This window comes from Crocodylus siamensis, chromosome 3 (assembly GCF_052110815.1).
Source record: "Crocodylus siamensis isolate JL-2025a chromosome 3, ASM5211081v1, whole genome shotgun sequence".
NCBI lineage: Eukaryota > Metazoa > Chordata > Crocodylia > Crocodylidae > Crocodylus > Crocodylus siamensis.
Genome location: NC_143397.1, coordinates 87,929,918 through 87,949,546, shown reverse-complemented (window position 1 = coordinate 87,949,546; position 19,629 = coordinate 87,929,918). Strand labels below are relative to the sequence as shown.

The 19,629-nt window shown below is 39.3% G+C and overlaps 1 protein-coding gene across 18 annotated transcripts in view; it reads left to right on the top strand.

Moving 5' to 3' along the window:
• BNC2 (basonuclin zinc finger protein 2) overlaps positions 1-19,629 on the top strand; it is a 471,942-nt gene that overhangs the window by 166,739 nt on the left and 285,574 nt on the right. Inside the window, exon 1 of one of the 18 annotated variants that reach the window (XM_090038754.1) lies at positions 3,238-3,273. The exons of the other annotated variants lie outside the window; for them this stretch is intronic. Coding sequence (XP_089894880.1) covers positions 3,253-3,273 — 21 coding nt within the window. The 5' untranslated portion in view covers positions 3,238-3,252. Of the gene's footprint in view, positions 1-3,237; positions 3,274-19,629 lie in introns of those variants that run through there. 18 annotated transcript variants of the gene reach the window in all.

Genomic DNA, 19,629 nt, shown 5'->3' with positions numbered 1-19,629 from the left:
TACAAAACTTGTGTTCAGGAGATCCTTTTGTCTTACCCCTTGAAGTCTGGGAGGATGGCAGCCATCTCGGATACTTCTCCAGAGATAGAGGAACCTGTAGGAGCAGCCAGAAAACTGAAACAGACGATTGGAATTCCTTCGCATGCCTCCTCCTTAAGGCTGTGCAGCTGGCCCCTCTGGCATCATCCTCTGAATTGGCTCCAACTCCTGAGTGGGAATGGATCCATATTGTTTGGAAGAAGAGTCAGGCAGACACCCAGATGTTAATTTGCCTGTAACTTCATAGGGCTAATCCTGGTGCTAAATGTGTGACTTTCACCAATTTTTTCATATTGTATACGTGGCTGAAGGATAAGGCAGTTTACATGGAGGTACTGCTATAGCAATGCCCTTTCAGTGACTTAGATTTACCAGAAAAAAAAAGTACATAGATCCTCTTAAGAGCAGTACCTTTTATCTTCTTCTCTAGTTGCTGGGACCAAATAGAAATATATATATATATTCCTCCTGTCTTATTCTCTCCACTCCCACAAAATAGTTGATGGATTAACTGGATCTCTTCCCATATACCTGATTGAGCATTCTCTAGATGCAGTCAGAGCTTGAAAAGGTTGACTTCTAATACTTAGGTAGTTTCTCCCTTCATCCACAATATCATCTGGGGTTGACTATGATTAGCATGAAAAATGGTCCTGTGTATTTTATTATACCCTGGGTTCTTGACCTGGGCTGAAGAAACAGGCAGCAACATCTGAGAATAGATTTCCTTCTCAGACAACTGCTGAGGTGGGCAGACTATGAAACAAGCCATCTAGATTCCTTTCGTGGTTTCTCCTGGAGAACTGAATTCCAGTTGCATCTTTTTTTAGATAGGCCCTTTATCTGCGGGGAGCAGTGGGAATGGATCTTGGTGGTAAAGAACAAAGGGTATAACTTCTTTTCTTTCCTTTCTGCATCAGATTAATTTTAACTCCCACAAAATCCACAGAAACTGAAAGAGAGAGTAGATATTGTCTCATTTAATATGTCAATGCATTTAAGGGCATAACAGCTGGATCAGTTTTTTTAATGTAGTTAAAACCTGAAGCGGACAGACTTACAAACCTGTTAAACATATTTACAGCTGTCAGGAAAATCCAGAAGTGTACTCGGAAAACCAAGTACAATTTTGAATTGGTTCACTGTGAACTGATTCAGTGTTACATGTAGACAGTGTTCCATGCCATGGGTCTGGTTAGTCCTGCAGGCATCCAACACTTCTTCCCTTTCTCCCTCCACCCAGTTATATGTTGCAAATATATGTCCACTTCAGTATGCAACCAGAATTCTACTTTTTCCCCCCTTTTGTTGTACTTTTTATCAATGAGCTCCCTTTCAGAACTCATTAAATAAAAGTTATCTTTCTAGCAACCACTTGTGTCCTCACTCCCTCATATGCCCCCTCATCATGCCACCTATGCTACCCCCTTCTCCCTGAACCTGGGAACACAGAAGTATGGGTCCAAGCACCACCTAACCATCCCCCTCCCCCCATCTAAGTCAGGCAATCACACTGCAGACTTCAGTCAGTTGCAAGTGAAAATGCCCTTAGCCCAAGGCCACCTATCTCCTGGGACCCACAAAGCATGAGTGCAATCATTTTCCTCACGCTTGCCCACTGCAGGGCATGCTGGTCTATGTGGTTACTCCCACCCTCTGGTGTTGGAGCCATAGTACTTCACACACAATTTGAAACTGTTCCCAACCAGTGACATTTGGGAGTAGTTCTGTTGTCCTGTGTGTCTGCCTCTTAACCTGCAGTGGTTGTGGACTGGTTTACAATCAGTGATGTTTTGGAATGGTTCAAATTATTATATGTCCTCACTTCTTAGTGGTTTATTGACATCTACTTATATTATTTCACAGTTTCCTGGTGGTCCAAAGGGAGAGAGAGCGGTACCAAATGAGATGAAACATCTTTTCACAACTGATTTTGTTGAGTTGGTTTCCTCAAAGTTGGTTAGTGTTATAGTGTAGACTATGACATATCACTGGATCTCCAAGACACTTAACTTTTTTGGATATTGTCAGCAATGCATGCATGTTAACCCTGTTCTGACAATGTTCTCCTATTCCATGCCCTGCTATTTGCTCTAGCTACAACTTCCCAGGCTTTCATGAAAAATTATAGCAAAAAATTAAAGCTGCAGGAGTATTGAGAAACTGAAACTTTATTGTGATGGGTAAATAAAGGCAAGCTCCAGAAAAGCACCTCAATCAATAGAACACTTGGTACTTCGTGCTTGGGGTAAATACCACACGGATTTCTTTGTCGTGTTCCTAGTAGAGAAGCTCCAGTCTGTCATCTGCTAATTCAAATTTACTTCAGTTTTACTCCCAAGAGAAGTTATAGCCTTAGTTGTCATCCTCTTTCTTGAATGGAAATGGTATGAAGAGAGAGTAACTGTAAACACAGTGATGTCACTTCTGCATTATGAAACATAGTTTCCCAGTTTTTTTGGATCTGTCTCATGTCAGAGCTTCTGCTAGTTGTGAATGCATTGCTGTGATCTAAGGAATACTAAGACTGTTTAGCTTGGGGAGAAGACAATTCATGGCAAAAGAAGGAATTATATAGGGAAGGTAATTAAAACACTTCTGTTTACCCCATCTCATCATGCAATAACCAGGAGAAATTCTGTGAAATAAAAATATATAATTTTAAGAAAATAGGGGTCAGGGTCAACCTATGGAAGACATGGTGATGAATTCTAATGGAGACCAAAGATGTGGGTTGTGGATTTTGGTGTTTGTTTGTTTGTTTGTTTTGTTTTGTTAAGAGTGTAGTTGTTTAAATGGGCAACAAGAGTATTTGCACATGTTAGGATTTTTTTTTCAGCACAGACCAAAAGAAATAGCCATATTTTCACAAATCACAGTCATGTCATTCAGTACCCTAAAAAAACTCGCTATGACTTTTTTACTTTGCCTCACTTTTTAAAATAAGTTTGTGCTGCTTTGCTATGGCCAAATTCTGATTCTTTAATGGTAGAGGCATATTTCTCAGGATGACAGATATACTCTAATAACTCTGTGCTCTGAATGAGTCTGTCATGAAACATTGTTACTGGAAGTGAACATTGATAACACTTTTTCAAACTTCGATGACAGTGTTTAAACTTGTTTGACTTTTCTCTTCATTCCAAATGCTGTTCATCAGACTGAGTGCTTACATTCCTGGATCGAAGCAGATCCAGAGGATGATGCAGTGACATGGCTGCACCTGTGAAGAAGGTAAGAATCCCCACCCTCTCCTTTCCTCAGGGCTCAGAGGCATGTCATCTTCCCTCCTCTCCCATTCTGCTCTCCCCTGCCTGCCACTGTCCCAGCAGCAGATAGCTCCTGTTTTGCTCCTGCCAGGCTGCAGGGGGTTTGGGCTTAGCCCAGGACAGTGGTAACAGTAGATGTGGGCCAGTTACCCCCTTCTGCCTGGTTCGCCTGAGTGTTCCCCACCAGCCTGGAACCATCCAACCGTCACTGCTGCCATTCTCCCCACCTGAGCCCAATCCCTGCATAGCCCAGCTGGAGCGGCATTGGAGGTCCCCAGGACAGCAGAGACCAGCAGCAGTGGCAGGTAGGGGAGGAGACAAGAAGAGAAGGAGGGATGTAATTCTGAGTATGGAGGGGAGTGGGGGAGGAATTCTTACTTGCTTTGGGGATTTTAAAAAGTCCCTGACTGCTGCTCTTGTGATGTAGTCTGTCTGCCCTAGTGGGAATGGGGAGAAGAGCCTGGGAGGCTGGAGCCACTCCTGGAGCACTGCTCCTGCATACCTCTTTGTAAAATTCTGGATCTGCATCTGTCTCTGGACTATTTATTTACGATAACCACAGTACATTTTACTATATAGAGAACTGTTTTTTGTAGCTGTTAGGCAGGAATCCCTTAAAATACAAATAGTAGTTTCAACAGAAATGGAAATATAGGAACATTTCTGACAACCTGCAGGAAGTTCTCATAACTGTCTCAATAAAACCAGGATTTTCATGGATTACATAGGGAACACCAAACTGGATAAAAGTTGTGTAGAACTATTTCTCTTTATAAGCTGTTCAAAAATTGTCCAGCATTTTTAGGCTTTTCACATCTTGCTCTGAGGTATCTAGTACTGACCACTGTCAGATCCTACATACTGGAAGTTCCATATCACTTAAAAAAAAAATACAGTACCTGGGTGGAAAATCCTGAAAATGCATTTTAATTTGGGATCTCTGATAGCCCAGACCACCTGGGCAAAGTTGTCTGCCAATGGTTAGGAACACATTAAAGAGTACGCTGCTGAGGGAAAACAATTCTGTTGCATTCTAACAATCTCATTTAGTCCTTGTCAATAAAACCAATGAACTCAGTACATCCATCATCTTTATCTTTTTGCTATGTTTCCTTGCAATATTTTCTTTTGCATATTGTAAGTGTAGGGAATTTCTAGTTAAATTTCTTGCCCCAGCTTTTGGTGTAATCAGACTCCTTTTTGTGAACATGGCTCCATATCTTAATCAATCTTTAAAAAGGGGAAAGATATAACAATAAGCATGTATACTGCTCGTTCATTGTGGTGACCTCACACCTTTTTGTCATTTTCAGTACTAATTTCTAGTTTAGATAGTAAGCTTCTTGGGCAGAGGACCTACCCTCTTGTGTCTTTCTGTAAAGCATCATGAGACATGTGGTGGTTTATAAGATTACAGGCACAAGAGAGTACTGGTTGAGTTCTGTCAGTGTCATTTCTTACAAAACTAAGTCTGTTTCTACTTCCTCACTTTGATTTATGTACATATTTATCTGTACCAGTCTACTTTAAAGAACGGAATAGGGGTACCAAGTCAGAGATTCAGTTCCCTTTTTTCCCATGTAGCTTCCAGAGTACTTATGGGTATGTAACTGCTGGGAATCCGTGGTTTGAGATGCATTTTCTTACTTGTTTGGTTAGTGTCCTGTGGACAACTTGGAGCAAAGCAAGGATTATTAAACTGCACAGTGAAAAAGTGCAAGGGCACTAGGAACCTCTTCCCAGGGCTTGGCTGGTGTTTTGACACTCAGATAGGAAAGAAAAAAATCTGGGATCTAGAAACTCCTTTTATGTTTTTAAAAGGCAAAATAACAGGTAAACAGTTCTTACAGCCAGTGCTCCTAAACAGTGCTGCTTATTTACACTGGGATAATACTGTCATTCCATAAAAGGGTTAATAGAGGGCAGATGAGACTCTTAGCACTTTCCTTTTCCCATCAGCATTCTCAGTAATCATTAAGGAAATACTTTTGTCTTTTTTAATTACAGAAAAAAAAATAAAATGCCACTGTAATACCGAAGTGCTGGCAGCTTTGGTAACTAGTCCCCTAAGCAAACCATGTAATCATAACATAATTACCACAGACAAATGAAAAGTTTGTCTTTTTTTAAAGGTGAGGGGAAGGATCTTTATGTAGAAACACAGAACTTTCAACTGGAATAATATATATTCACACAAAAAGGTCACCCTCTGGCAAGTGACCAAATGCTTGTTGAGACGGCTCAGCAAATTAGTGAAATGCTTGCTGGCTCAGTGTTGGGACTCTCCAGAAGTCCTGAAGTGACACATGTATCACAAGCCTGTCACAATCCTGAAGCAGGGCAAGGGTCATGGTTAAGAGCGGGGTGTTGCTGGATAAGGTTGAGGAAGCAGAGGTGGCCCCTCTGTGCTCTGTGTGTGGGTCTGTATACTTCTTTCCCGTCAGAGCTGGCCCAGCACAGCCAAAAAAGCGGTTCCTTGGCAGGACTTAATGGCAGGATGATGTAGTCTGTTGTGACTAGTGCATTCCTTTCAGGTTAAACTAGGGAAATGGCATTGTGTTAAAATTCCAAGTCGCATGAATGTTTTATTGCCACAAGTGCATTCAGGCCTCAAGGGGAGTGTGTGTGGTGGGGAAAGGGGGAGGGAGGGTGACTTACAGACTCAGGAACTATCAGAAGAACACTTCCCTTGGAAAATTTTACCCAGCAGTGTGAAACCGACTTGCTGTAATAGTCACTTAGAAGGGTTTCGCTTTTCCTAAACTGTGGCTGTTTAAAATCTTGCTGTCCAGACAATTACCAGCTGAAGGAAATATGACAAGACACACGCAAAGAGGTTGGGAGATAGAGGGGAAGGAATGCGCCACAATGGAGCTGAGTTGCCTTCTTGTATAAACTGCCAGATCTCCTCTTCCCCCCCCACCTCCTTCCCTTCCCTCCCGCCTCACTGCCCTGCTCCCAGCGCTGTTTTTTTTTTCCTTCTTTTTTTTTCCCCCCTGTCTGCTGAAGGCCAGGAGTGATCTGTTAACTGTACACCACTGACTGGGAGGCCAAAGCAGCTCATGGTACTGTATGTTACCATTACTACTCCTTCATTCCTTTTTGCATTTTTTAAACATTTCCTTGTAATAATGGTTTACATGAGTCAGAAGGATTTAATTTTAGACTACAAAAGAACAAAGTAAAATAGTAGAACTAAATGTTGTGCATTTCTGGGATTTTTTGATAGGAGTAAATAGAACCATCTAATTTACATTAGTTGTAAGTTATGATTTCTAGAAACATTTACATGGGATTGTTTAATACAGCAGTTGTATGCATTGGAGGCTGACAGCCATATGGATATAATTATCACAAAGGAACATTATTTTGAGATCATTCTAGTATTTATTCAGTTATTTTTGACTTTTCATAGAATTTCTGTTTTTCCCCTGTTGGTAAGATAATTTCTGACTGATTAAATTTGTATTTATTTGTATGCATGTGCTTGTGCAACTACTGTGAAAATAATCTATGTGAATTTGTATATATGGATTGAAATAGGACTTCAGTGTATCCTGGAGATACTGAGCATCTTTTTTTTCTTTTTTACTTGGGTACTTACCTATATTGGGGCATTCAAATTTGAAAACGTTTGCTATTTATAGCTTGTTATACTATTTATCGCTTGTATACTATGTTTGTATGCATCTACACACCCAACAAGAATTGTGTTATTCATTCACTTGGACTTTTGCAACTTCAGCAAAGTCGTAACAGCTATTCTAGAATAAGTGAAGGTGATATTTATCCATATGTCTATTTCTTCAGGTAAATCTCAGGGTGGGGGAGGGGCGGGGCAGGGGCAGGACAGGACAGTTGTGCTTTTTTAAGTTTTGTAAATGTGGTCTGATTGTACTCTCAGATCATACACAATCATAATAACAAATCATAACACACTATACTATGTAAGCCATCATATATATATTTGTGCCACATCAGAGGTTAAAACATAAGCTGTCATTAAACTAAGTTGCTCATTCTATTAACATTCTTACTGTAGTATTTGTTCTGTTTCTCAGATGGTTGCAATGAGCTTACATTTTTTTATTTACACCTTAGTAGACACAAATCAAAGGTACCAAACATTGTAATTATAAATATATACCCAGGAAACTGAAAGAGCTGGGTCTGGTGAGGTACTAGATACCTTGCAATATTTCATTTGAAAGTGAAGGGACTCATGAATTCTGCTTCCATAGTAAAAAAAATTAAAATAAGAAGTTATATCAATACAAGTTGAGTATTTCAGAGGTAAAGGGAAGATATACGTATGTCATGAAACACACATGCACGTGCATGTGCGTACACACACGTGTTTAATTTTATATTGATGTTAAAACATGGTATGTATTGTATAATATACATTAATAGTGTAATACAATATTTAATTTGCTATTTCCCTTCAGTGTTAAAGCTGGTTACAAAAGAGTTTCTCATATATCAGCACATGTATTAGGTATTCAAATATGTGATGCGGCAGTTGTCCTATTAAAGCAGGTAATACTAAAAAACAAGACAGTAGTAAGTCTTTGGAATGTTTGCTTTATTTTTTATGAGAAGTTAAGAATAACTCGTAAAGGATTGGCGATATGATTTATCTATTTTGTTTCAGTAAAAGGGATGATTTTGTCAGATTAAACATAATGTAATTAGTTCCTGTTTATGATGGTTTGGTGGTGGTGTTTTTTAAATAGTTATATTGACAAGGTTTATGGTGGGTCATAAACTCAACAAGCAATCAGCTCTATAGCAACATCATAATTTATATATGGAATTGTCCCTTCAAATTTCAGAAGTCCTTATTAGCATTTTTCCTAGATTTTAAATTATATGAACATTGAGTTATATTTTGTCTGCTTTAAGCCATTTTAAGTACAAACTGATGGGAGTTTTGATGAGTTGCAAACAAGAAATTTTAAATGGTGATTTCCAAAGGGTAAATGATATAGTCATATTTTTTGTGCTTTTATAATGACTTCTAAACAAATGCTTTCCCAAAAGGACTTGTAGTAAATTATAGCTTTTCAATTAAAATTTCAGATAATATTCTGAAATGTCCAGGAAACGCATTTAATACTTTTTTAGAGAAGAAGTGATTTGACAGTTTCTGCTCGCTTTCCCCAATAATTAGGGGCAATTCTTACATAGGTTTTAAATTAAAAAAAGAAAAACTAAAACCTTAAATGTTTTAGTAATAATTAAATCCTGATCCTTTGCTGCCTTATCCCTTTTTTAGTAATTTATATGTTTGCATATTGAAGTGAAAATGCCTCTTAGTCTGAATTCTCTGCTTGTGCTAATGGTAGCATGTTGGTTATACTTCTGTGCTTACTTTTTTCATATAAAGGTCAAAAGTAGAGAATAAGGCCTAATGTCTTCATTACTGTTTGCCATGTCAATAGGCAAATAATTTGTTCTACAAATGATGGCAGGAATTTTCAAAGGATTCCAGGCTCTCGAAGACCATGAATCAAGTACTCCAAAATCATGAGATGATTAATTTCAGTAATTAAAAAAAAAAGTCTAGATTTACTTGCTCTCTAGTTTCTGAGCCTTTAAGATACTTTTATTTTATGCAGCAGCTTCAGGGAGCAAGGTGGACAAGGTTGGGATTGCAGGATGGTGGCAGCATGGGGCCCAGGGCAGAGCTGTGATTCACTCCCGGCATGCTGCTGCCTGTGGAACCATTGCCTGCCACAGGGACATGCAGGCAATGGATCATGGTTCTGCCCTGGCCCTGGACCCATCCCTGCATGCCTATCTGCTCCCCACCCATCTATGGCCCCATCCCATCTGCCTGGCCAAACATACCCTGCTGGTGGGGGTCCTGCCCAGTATCCATGGAGACCCTTTCTGCCTGCTCCATCCAGCATCCCCAGAGGTGGATGTGGAGCAGATAGGATGGGGTGCCCAGGCACTGGTAGCGGTGGTGACAATGGCTTTTGGAGTCCAGCCACCATGCTGCCCCAGCTTTACTGTGTACCTAGGGGAGGTGGGACTGGCTACACATACCATGGCCCTGGCTGCTCCCTGTGTCTGGACCCAGTGGTACTGAGGGATCTGTCATAGGCTGGACAAAATGCCTTGGTGGGTTGGATCCAGCTCTAAGCTGTATTTTGCCTACCTCTGGCCTAAGGGATAGACCTCATGCACAATTTTGGTCTCGGTATCTTGGTATCTTAGTTACATTGGTACAAACTTTTAAAGTGGGCCTTTTCAAATGGATTAAATGAATGACTTTGTTAGACATTCAACATTTTGAGCAATTTGCACTGTAAATTGGTGTTAATGCTAGCTTGAGTTTGGAGCAGTTGTATCTTAAGGCTAAAAACCTTCTATGACTCTCTGCCACCTGTACAGCTGTGACTTGTACAGACTTGTACAGGACTGGTGAACCAGGGCAGGCTTCTATCTTTGTTCTAGGTCAGGGGGTTTGAGGGATGATTTGGGGAGAGGATGCAGAAACATGAAGCTGGAAGGTGGAGAGTTAATGGGATTGGGGTCAGTAATGAAATAGGAGTTAGGAAAGAAATGGGGGAAGGGTGGTGAAATGAAGTCAGTCAGCCACTGAAGGATAAAATAAAGTAAAAAAAAAATTAAAAAGAAATAAAGAAATAAATTAAAGAAGGTCTCCTATTTTAATCAATTGGGAATATGGTGTGTGGGAAGTGCTGGCCGTTCTTCCTCGGATGGCTGGGAGGGGGGAGCAGTGAGGGAAATCACTTTTGGGGGGAGATAATACCCTTCCCTGGGAAGGAAGCCCCAGCTCAAAGGGAACTGATCTAGCTCCCTACTTTGTACCCCACCTTCCCAGATCCTTACTTTGTACCCCACCTTCCCATCTGTGTCCTGTGACCTGCCTAGCTGGCTTGTGCTCTGAATGCTGTTTGCATAGGTTTTCACCCCCAAGGTGGGAAGGTTCCCCCCCGCCCCAGGGTGGGAGGAGGAGTTGGCTTGATGCCAGAACCAGTTTCTGGGCAGTAGAGTTCAGTGGGTGGAAAGTTTATCCACACAACAGGAAGGTAGGGAAAGGAGCATTGAATCCTAGGATACTAGAGGACTGAAACTTGGGTGGCTGATCTGTGGGGAGTAGCCACCCATTAATGGAACGTGAACTCAGTAACATGGATCAGAGATAAACCTGCCCTGGAGTGGCTTAAAGTTAAGCCACTTAAAATATGTTTAAAACATGTTTAATGTATTGTGTGGACAGTCCAGGGGTTAAGAACTCTAGGACCTTCCTAAAATTAATGTGTCACAAGGCCCTAATGCACTATTTCATTGAATTAAAATAAACCACTATGAATGCAATTATAAGCAGAGATCTCTAGGTCTACATTAGGGTTTCCACTGCTGTAATAGGAAAGATTATTTCTACTTTCTGTTTTTTTCATTTATTACTTTCTATATTAGAGAAAATGGCACACTTTACAGATAAATCATTACTTGATTTCTGAGTACTCCATTATCTTTCTCTCTCTTTTCTAAAGAGCTAAAGTCTTTAGAAAAATCCTTTATATGCAAAAAACTTCAAAAGTTCACCTTAATTCCCTTTTTGGTAGTGTGAGGTATCATTTAAGGATTTATTTACTACAACATCATGTTTGAACTTTTATACATCACATCAAGGAAGATTTATCACAAGGAAAAACTCCTGACAGTTGCATGATCCTTCATATAAGACTTTACTTGCCACAATATAGCATATCGTACCATATATTTATTCTTTAGTCTGGAGAAAAGAAGGCTCGAGGGGGATTTGGTGGAAGCCTATAAGTATATAAGGCTGGTACACCAGGATCTGGGAGAGCAGTTGTTCACCAGGGCTTCCCAAGGGATGACAAGGTCACAAGCTTCTGGAAGGTTGATTTAGACTGGAAATGGGGAAAAACTTCTTTACAGTCTGAATGTTCAGAGTATAAAACAGACTCCCCACAGAGGTGGTGCAAGCACCTGCTCTGAATTTATTCATAAGGCGTTTGGATGCTTATCTTATTGGGATCATTTGATCCCAGCAGACTTCTTGCCTACAGCAGGTCAAAACTGGTGGCAAAAATTAAATCAAGGCTAGGGCCCATAGTAATATATTAAGACTGACAAGTAATTCCTGTTGTATTTAATTTTTATTCATTCCTTTTTTAACTTGATTTCTGTTAAATGCTTTTTGTGTTGAGTCTGATATTTTGAAGTCCTTGTGAAGGTAAAATTCACATAGAAACAACTGAAATTTTCCTTTCTTAAAGACTACAGGATCATAGTCTTTGTATGGTACTGCAACTCACTTCATCTGCATATTGAAATGTGTGATTTGCATACTGTTTTGGGGTCAGATTTTATCTTTGTTTTTAATGTACCATTGTATTAAGGGTTTGCCAGGCATCACTTGCAAGTTGCTTCAGAATGTAGACTCCTTTTAAGTGACCTCCTCAGTGCAGTTATTTTTGTTTTGTTTAGCTGATTTCTTTTATCTTTAGCTAGACACCCATAACTTCATCCTGAATGTAGACGTCTTAAAAATACATAAGAGATGATGCATCTAAGGAGGTCATAAATGCTAACCTTTTGCTTAGGCAGCATGCATTTATCAAATCACTGCTATCCCTAGGAAGGCTGGGGGAGAAGTAGGAGCAGAAACCAGATAAATAGCTCACTCCCACAGAGGGAAACCATCATTGGCTGCTGTCCATGTCTTATGGCTCTGGGATACCTTTCTAAATCTTTCAGGTGTGATCTGGCCAGCATTTAAATCCTGTCTGTCCCAACCATGCATTTGGTCCAATAAAAGATACTGTCCACCAGAATTTTTGCCTCTCATTTGAGCCATATGTTTTCAGCAAACCTGTTTGTAGGCCCTCCCTCTTCCACACTCCTGCTGCACAGTAGTCTTTCTTGAGGAGCCAAGGGATTAACAACCAGTGCCATAAAAATAGGAACTGAGAGCCATCAACTTCCAAGAGCATTCTCTCTCTCTCTCCCTCTCTCTCTCTTTTTCTGGATCAGGCCCTTGGCACTATGGTCAAAAAGTTCTCATGCCACAAAAGGCTACAGCTTTTTTTTCCTTTCTCAAGTTTTTATAAGTCTGTTAACAAAACTAATTAAGAACAAACAAACAAAAATATTGAGCAAATAAGCTGTCTTTAGAAGGAAAAACATACATAACCTCTCTCCCTCTCCCCCATCTTTCAATGCTTGGAAGTTAAAGGAGAGTGATAAAGTATTAGCAAAAGGAAATGATTTCTTGTTTGGTCTCATGTCTAAAATGAAGATTTTTCAAAGGCAGAATTCTGTTAGAAACACTGTAGCTGGATTTCTAAGAGGGCAGCTCAATGACATTCAGTGCCATAGTAAGGTGGGGGGGTGAAGCTGAAGCTGTGTGCTGAAGCAAAGGGGAGCCAACAGGCACTGCCCAGCTGGGCCGGGGTGGGACACAGCATGGAGCCACAAGTGGCTCAGTTGGGGGAGTGGGGACAGGGGAAGGGTGGCTCCCACTGCTCTGTGCACTCCTATGGGGGGGGCATGTGTCCCCCCCCCCCCCTCCGGATCTGTGCGCAGGGTGATGGCAGGCTGCTGCTGTGGACTTTGCCTCTGATGCCAAACTTCATTGCTACACCACTGATGACATTTGTGATAACTGCTAAGATGAGCACAATTGAGTATTGTACAGCAGCCTATTCACTAATCACCACCACAAGTACATGTCCTTCAGCTTTGGACAATTTATTAAGCACAGTGAGAACTAATTTTATTTATCTATTTTACCTTCCTCTGGAGTATCAGTTATTAATTGGCTACTGCCAATGACTGGATACTGGAATCCTTTGATTGATATAAATTTGATGGTTCCTATAATCGTATCAACAAATTGAAACTTATTCAGTGTCATCTCAACTCAGTTTACTTTCCTGACACTCTTTTTGTCCTAATTCCCATTTGAATTGATAAGCAGTTTATATCTCATTTAGTTCTTAATAGAAAACAGAAGTTAAAAAATAAAAGCCATGTAATATAGACTTTTACAGCTTCATCCTAATCCTCCCAAAAACAAGCGAAGATGAATGTGATATTTGTAGGAAAGTTTTGCTGTGGTATTTATGTATATCTTTAGAACTCGCACTGACCTAGAGGGACTTGGATCAAGGGCACGATAGAGCCTTTAGACGTTATCTAATTGGAAAACAAAGTGGGGAAAAAAATCCAATGATATTTTGAGGGTTTGGAAAGTGAGTGAAAGAAGGCCAAGAGTTTTCAAAATAGGAATACATTGAATGACAAGGGTTTGTGTTGGCTGTGTTTGTATTTCATATGATCATGTTTGCTCTATTTTCTTCCTCCTTCTTCCACCTCCTCTTTTCACAACAAAATTCATGTCTCACCTAGAAAGAAAAGTCATCTTGATTAATTGATCTCACCCAGATATTACGTTTGAGTCCGTCCTGAAAGTTTTATTAATTTAAGGTAAATATTTTCCTGTTTAAACTGCCTTCATTAGATTTCTGTTGGAAGTCTGCATTTAAAAGGACACCCAGGCAGAATCAGTAGAACTGTTTCTTCACAAAATTTGCCTTAAACCGTGTGTTTTGTATAAATTTTATATATGCAAGAGGTACTAGGGGTGGATCTAAGTTACCAAGTTGGAAACAGTTTGAAATTCAGCTTTCCATAGATTTTAAGATTTTGGTTTAAGCTCATCTTTATAGAACCTATAATAACAAATTATTAAGTAAATAAAACGTTTTATGAAGACCTTACATTATTTTCCAAATCTCCCAGATAGCTTTAGCAGATTGCTAATGTTTGGTTGGCATGGACATGTTAGACTTTGTGTTAATAAAAGTCAATCCAAAAATTAATTTTTGCATATTGCATTAAACTGTTGTGTAGAAGTTTAATACATCTAACTTATGTGCATTTCATGCTTCCACGCTCCTCTGATGATCAATCCTTTTGGAGGATGCCAAAATTACTTTATTCAACGCATTTGCTTTTATAGTTTCAAAATGTATTTCAGTGTATACCTTAATGTCAATACCTGCATTCTTGAATCTTTTCACTGCAAACTCATTGCCACCATCACCTGAGCTGGGAACAGAGTGCCATATTTGCACTTTTACTTCTTTTTAACTTGTGCAGATTGGCTCTTTTGCTAGAATATACAGCTGTGTGATTTAAATTAAGTCTACAGAAGATTTTCTGTTCATATGTGGTCAATCTACAAAGCTAAAATTCCTCTCCTGTTTTCTTGTGCCACTTTGTTTGGAAAAGATATGAATATAAAAGGTATTGTTTAATCATCCCCATGTTTTGATGGATTCATATCCTTAAATATGTATGCTACAAAACCCAGCTTAATTTTAGTAGGACTGCTTAATGCTGTAAACTACACAGCCAAAATCTTGCCTCCCTAGGCATCTCTTGGAATTTAGGTAATTGTGTCTCATTCTTGTATACCCTCCTCCTCTGCAAGAATAAGATCCTACTCCAAATAAGAAGCACCAGCAATGTAGCTGGTATATAGTGATAATTTGAACTTCTTTATCCACAGACATTATCCAGTTGTTCTGCATCGGAAGTGTTTTATTTTCCTGTATTTCCATCCAATAGCATCTATGAAAATGCTGAATTATTAGGGAAACAATTATTTCTTACTACACACATTCTCTCTCTTCCTCAGCATTCCTTTTTCTTTTGGCTGCAACTTTTGCTTCCATTTGCTGTTCCCCATGTAGTAACGAAAGATACTTATACTCAGTTCAAAACCTTTCAAGGTAGATAGCATATGGATTTGCCAAGTGCAATTACACTTTTGATGTAAGTGGTACCTCTGCCAAAAGTCCTTAAGCACTGTAGGTAATTGTACCTGAGTTCCTTGATCTGTATGTGATAACTGAGTGTCTCCTTTGAACATAAAATCCTACATGTCAGAAGAAGAAAAGAGGGACTACTGCAAGCATTGCCTTCCATTTCCACAGTCCATTTTCTAGGTCATACATACCAGGTAAATAAATGTGTTGATCTCCTAACTCCATTCTAGTCTATGCTTGCTTTGTTCCCCAAAACATCTTTTTATCACTGTGATGCTTCCATTGGTGTGAGTGGGTCACATCAGAAACTTTTATTAAAAAATAAACACAACAAAACACCTAAAGTTTCTAGTCAGTGTCTTTTAGAAAAAGAATACACAGTTTGATTTCCCTGATCAAGATGGAAGAAAAATATTTGCTTTTCTTCTGGAAGCTTCAATTCTGTCTCGTATTCCTCATTTTTGACAGCTTCTGGTACAGTGGAGAATAGGCTGTGAGCCAGCTCTCCTGTTCTAACAGCACCCAGTTTCTCCAAATAGTAGGCTGCAGAGCTCTGTGCTTCCTTTTGGTCCCTCTTTACTCCTCTAGGAGTTTCAGAGGTGTTTTTTTGGTTACACTCTGTTTCTTGGGAAGTTATTTTGTCTACAAGAAACTCCCTATAAATGCCAATCCTATACTGGGATTCCTCAGTCACTTCATGTGCTTTGCCTTCTGCAGGTTTTCGGTAAGACAGGTGTTCATCCGGATTAAACTTTTGCTTCTCTAGCACAGTCGGTCCCTGGTCATGTCCTCAGAAAATGCTCTGAAGGTTCTGCTCAGTTAGAAGAGATGCAGGCTAGCATGAAACTGTTCTTTTTTTTCTCTTGATATTTTTTGCTTTCCTTTTTTCTGTTTTCCAGCCCTTTTAAGCATTTTTTTTCAGAACACCAGATAGTTTGAACTTCTTTTGCACCTTCTACTTTCGTTACCCATCTCTATTCTGTTTTACTTGCCTTGGCCTTTTGTTTTAATTCATGGTCAAAAGAATATTGTTCCTGTGTTCCTCCCACTTCCCTCCCTTCCCCTTAGGTCCTTACTGACCATGGGTCAACTTAGTGAATAAAGAAAATGTGAAAGGGAGGAGGAGGACCTGCCATGTTTTCTCCATGACCCAGAATATGTCTCACCTGAAAGCCCTGGTTGACACAGAAACATTTGCCCACTGCTCTTTTTCTATTTCCTTTGGTAGGGGGATGGAGAAAGGCCTTTATGCTTGTTGTTATATCTTTTGTTTCTGCTGATTGTACACAAAACAAGTTGGAAATAGCCCTTTCACATGCTCCTGTTATTCCTTTGAGAGGGATACAGCACAGTAGCTGTGCTCTAAGCACTGCTGTGCTCTAGGGATTATAACATAAAGGGACACTTTAAAGACCCTTTTCACTTATTTCAGCAGCTTTGACAGAATGAAATTTAGCTCCGTATCAGACATATGTCATCTAACTGTTAAAGCTTGAGCATTATTTATTTTTTTTAAAAATGATTAGTAGTCAGCATAGCATCAAAGAAGATCTCAAACCGTGGATTTGCATGACACAAAGACCAGAGCATTTGAATCTTAGCACACTACTTTTATTGTGTGCTGCAGGAAAGGAAAACACAATTAAAATATGACTAGCCAGGTACAGATGGTGTTTTAATACAGTATTTTAGAAAAGAGTATGAAGACCTTATTCAATTTATTTCTGTCAAACTAGGTTCCTGAATATGGAAAGCCTTAAGGTTCTTAAATCATAAGATGCATTTTTACATGTGCTAATAGTAATCTTGTAATTGACTAATTATTCTTGTTCATAATCTGAATTGCACTTTTTTTCCTTTTACTGAAACAGATGACAATCAAAGCAGATTGAGGTGTACCTTTTTGTCATACTTATTTGATGATACTCTCCAATCCCAAGAGGGTACTTTTTGTGACACACGTCCTGTCATCTATGCTGTGTATCCCTAGGAGGTCTCTGCATATTTATCCTATGTAATATACTGACAGAATTTTTCCACTGAATCATTAGAATTATTATATTGTTGTAGTATTAATTTTTAATAGCTGCATTCAGTAAAAACCCTCCATATTTAATATACCTACATATGGTGCAGGATTTCCAGTGGCTGCAGCGGCATGTTGAAGATAGCAAGGACCTTTTCCACAATGTTCTGGCCCAGTTTAGGTCTGAGAATAGGGGGACTTATTATATAATAGAATAGTAAATGCCTGGTCAAAGTGACAGCAGAGAAGGACTCGCAAGATCTAGTGGACTTCACTGCTGAACTGGCTCAAATTGCTTTTCTTATATTGTGATCTATCATATTTTGCCTATTTGGGTAAGGTTACTGTCATAAGTAAATGTAAGTTGAGATGAAATAAGGTAGCTGCTCTCAAAGTGTCACCTGTTGGCTGCCAGTGAGTTGCAAAATATTTGCTGGTGGTCTGCGAAGAAATTAGTCGCATGGTGCTGGGTCTCCTTGTTTTCAGGTGCTAAATTGCACAAATATTTCCCAGTTTCTATTTTTTCATGCATATAAAGCCCTTGGGGTTGTATGCAGCTGTAACTGGTATGGAAGATGTTCCACTCAATCATGAATAGGAGGGAGAGTGGGCCACACAATAATTTTTTGTTTTAAATGTGGTCTGCAATTTTATAACAGTTTGAGAATCCTTCAAGAAAAGGAGAAAGAAAGCTGGAAGGTAAAACCATGATACTGTGAATCAGTATATGTAGGCTATTTAAAGTGAAAGAAGAACAGAAGGATGTAGTAATGGAAAATGAAATGTCAGTAGGACTGAATTGGATAAATGGAACAGGAAAGAATTAAGGTAAGAGCTCAAGAAAAATGACCTCGAGCTGAAAAGGAGCAATGGAGATGGTCTTATACATGTGGAACATTATGAATAGAAGAAGGAGGGTCCATAGTGACAAGGGGATTTGTAGCTACTGAATAATTTGTTTTCTCAAGATTTTAAAGTACAGTGGTAAAACTAACCCCATGAATGAATACAGTTCTGTGGGAAAATTAGCAGTGAATCCTGCCCCATCATATCAATAGAGAAATCTGCAAACTAGGAAGTAATTTTGAGTTCAATTTGAGAATAAATTGGCAGTCAAAGAAAGGTTGTAGTATGGTTCTGCTTCCTTGAGTAAGAGATTATATCTGGCTGATTGTAATCTTTGGAGTTTAGAAAGTAGGAATTTAGAGAGGTTTCTAAAAGCAGGAATTACAATAATATATAGCACCTTTAATGTTCAGGGGGAAGTGGTGTTCTGTGTCACCATCACAGATGGAAATATGGGATGTCAAAGTACTTTCCAATGATTATACTAAAGAACGTGACTATCTTATTTTGAAATGAAAAGATTGTGACTTGGAAGTTGTACTGATTTATGCAGCATAAGAACAACAACCTTGTATCATGTTTTCAAGCTCTTTTTACAAGAAGGTGGCAGCCTGAATCAATATTTTTACCATTACTAGTAGATTTGGTAGACAAATAGGCTTCTAACAGACTTGGAACAGATATGGCAGAGCACAGTTACTTCATGTTGCTTAACGCACAATGCAACTCTTTGGAAAAATGAATAATTGCAGTAGATTGAGGGGTCAGCAGTAGCCTGTCATACCAGATGCAACTGAGATACGTTTTGCCATGTTTCAAGAGGTTGGAACTCTTGCAGTTTTTTGCCTGCCCTCTCACTTGTCAGAGCCCCAAAGGATAACCATGTTTGTCATAAAAGGCACATTCTTTGAATACTCCCCACTCAAAATGGAAATGTTTAAGAGTGTGTATGATAAAACAGATACTGGAAGGCTCACATGTAGAACCAGAGAAAGATGTTTACGCACACACATGTGTGGCATTATAAGAGCAACAAGCAGAAGACTGGCCCCTCCCCTAGGCATTTACAGTCCAAACATAGGTGCAAAATTATCTAGACATGAAATATCCAGTATCACCGAAAGGGTGGTTCTATCTTTGAGCGTTGCAAATGCATTTTTAATAATAGGGTTGAAACAGCTTCCCTTAGATGGCTTAACATTTTTGCACTTTGAAGAAGTGAGTTGTTTAATGAGGGAGTGGAATGCAGGAAGCACAGCTGCCCAGGTGTGAGGAACAACATGGAATAAGACATGAAGACAAAAATGAAGCAATACACAAAGGAGCAGCAAGGTTGAGGGGCTTCAGGGAACAGGAAAGGAATATGCTGGAGAAGAGAAATGTAGCTAGGAGCAGAGGTGTTCAGAGCCTTGAAGTTCAAGATTAGGAATTTGGACATGAATCAGCTTCCTTTTACTTTCCACATGAAAGAATGGAGTGATATGATCCAGGCAATCCATGAGGATTCCTTATATCATATGTTTTATACTACGTTAGAAGAAACATACTTATGAAACTGAAATTTCAAAAGAAGTGCTATGAATGACATGGACAATATACATGACAA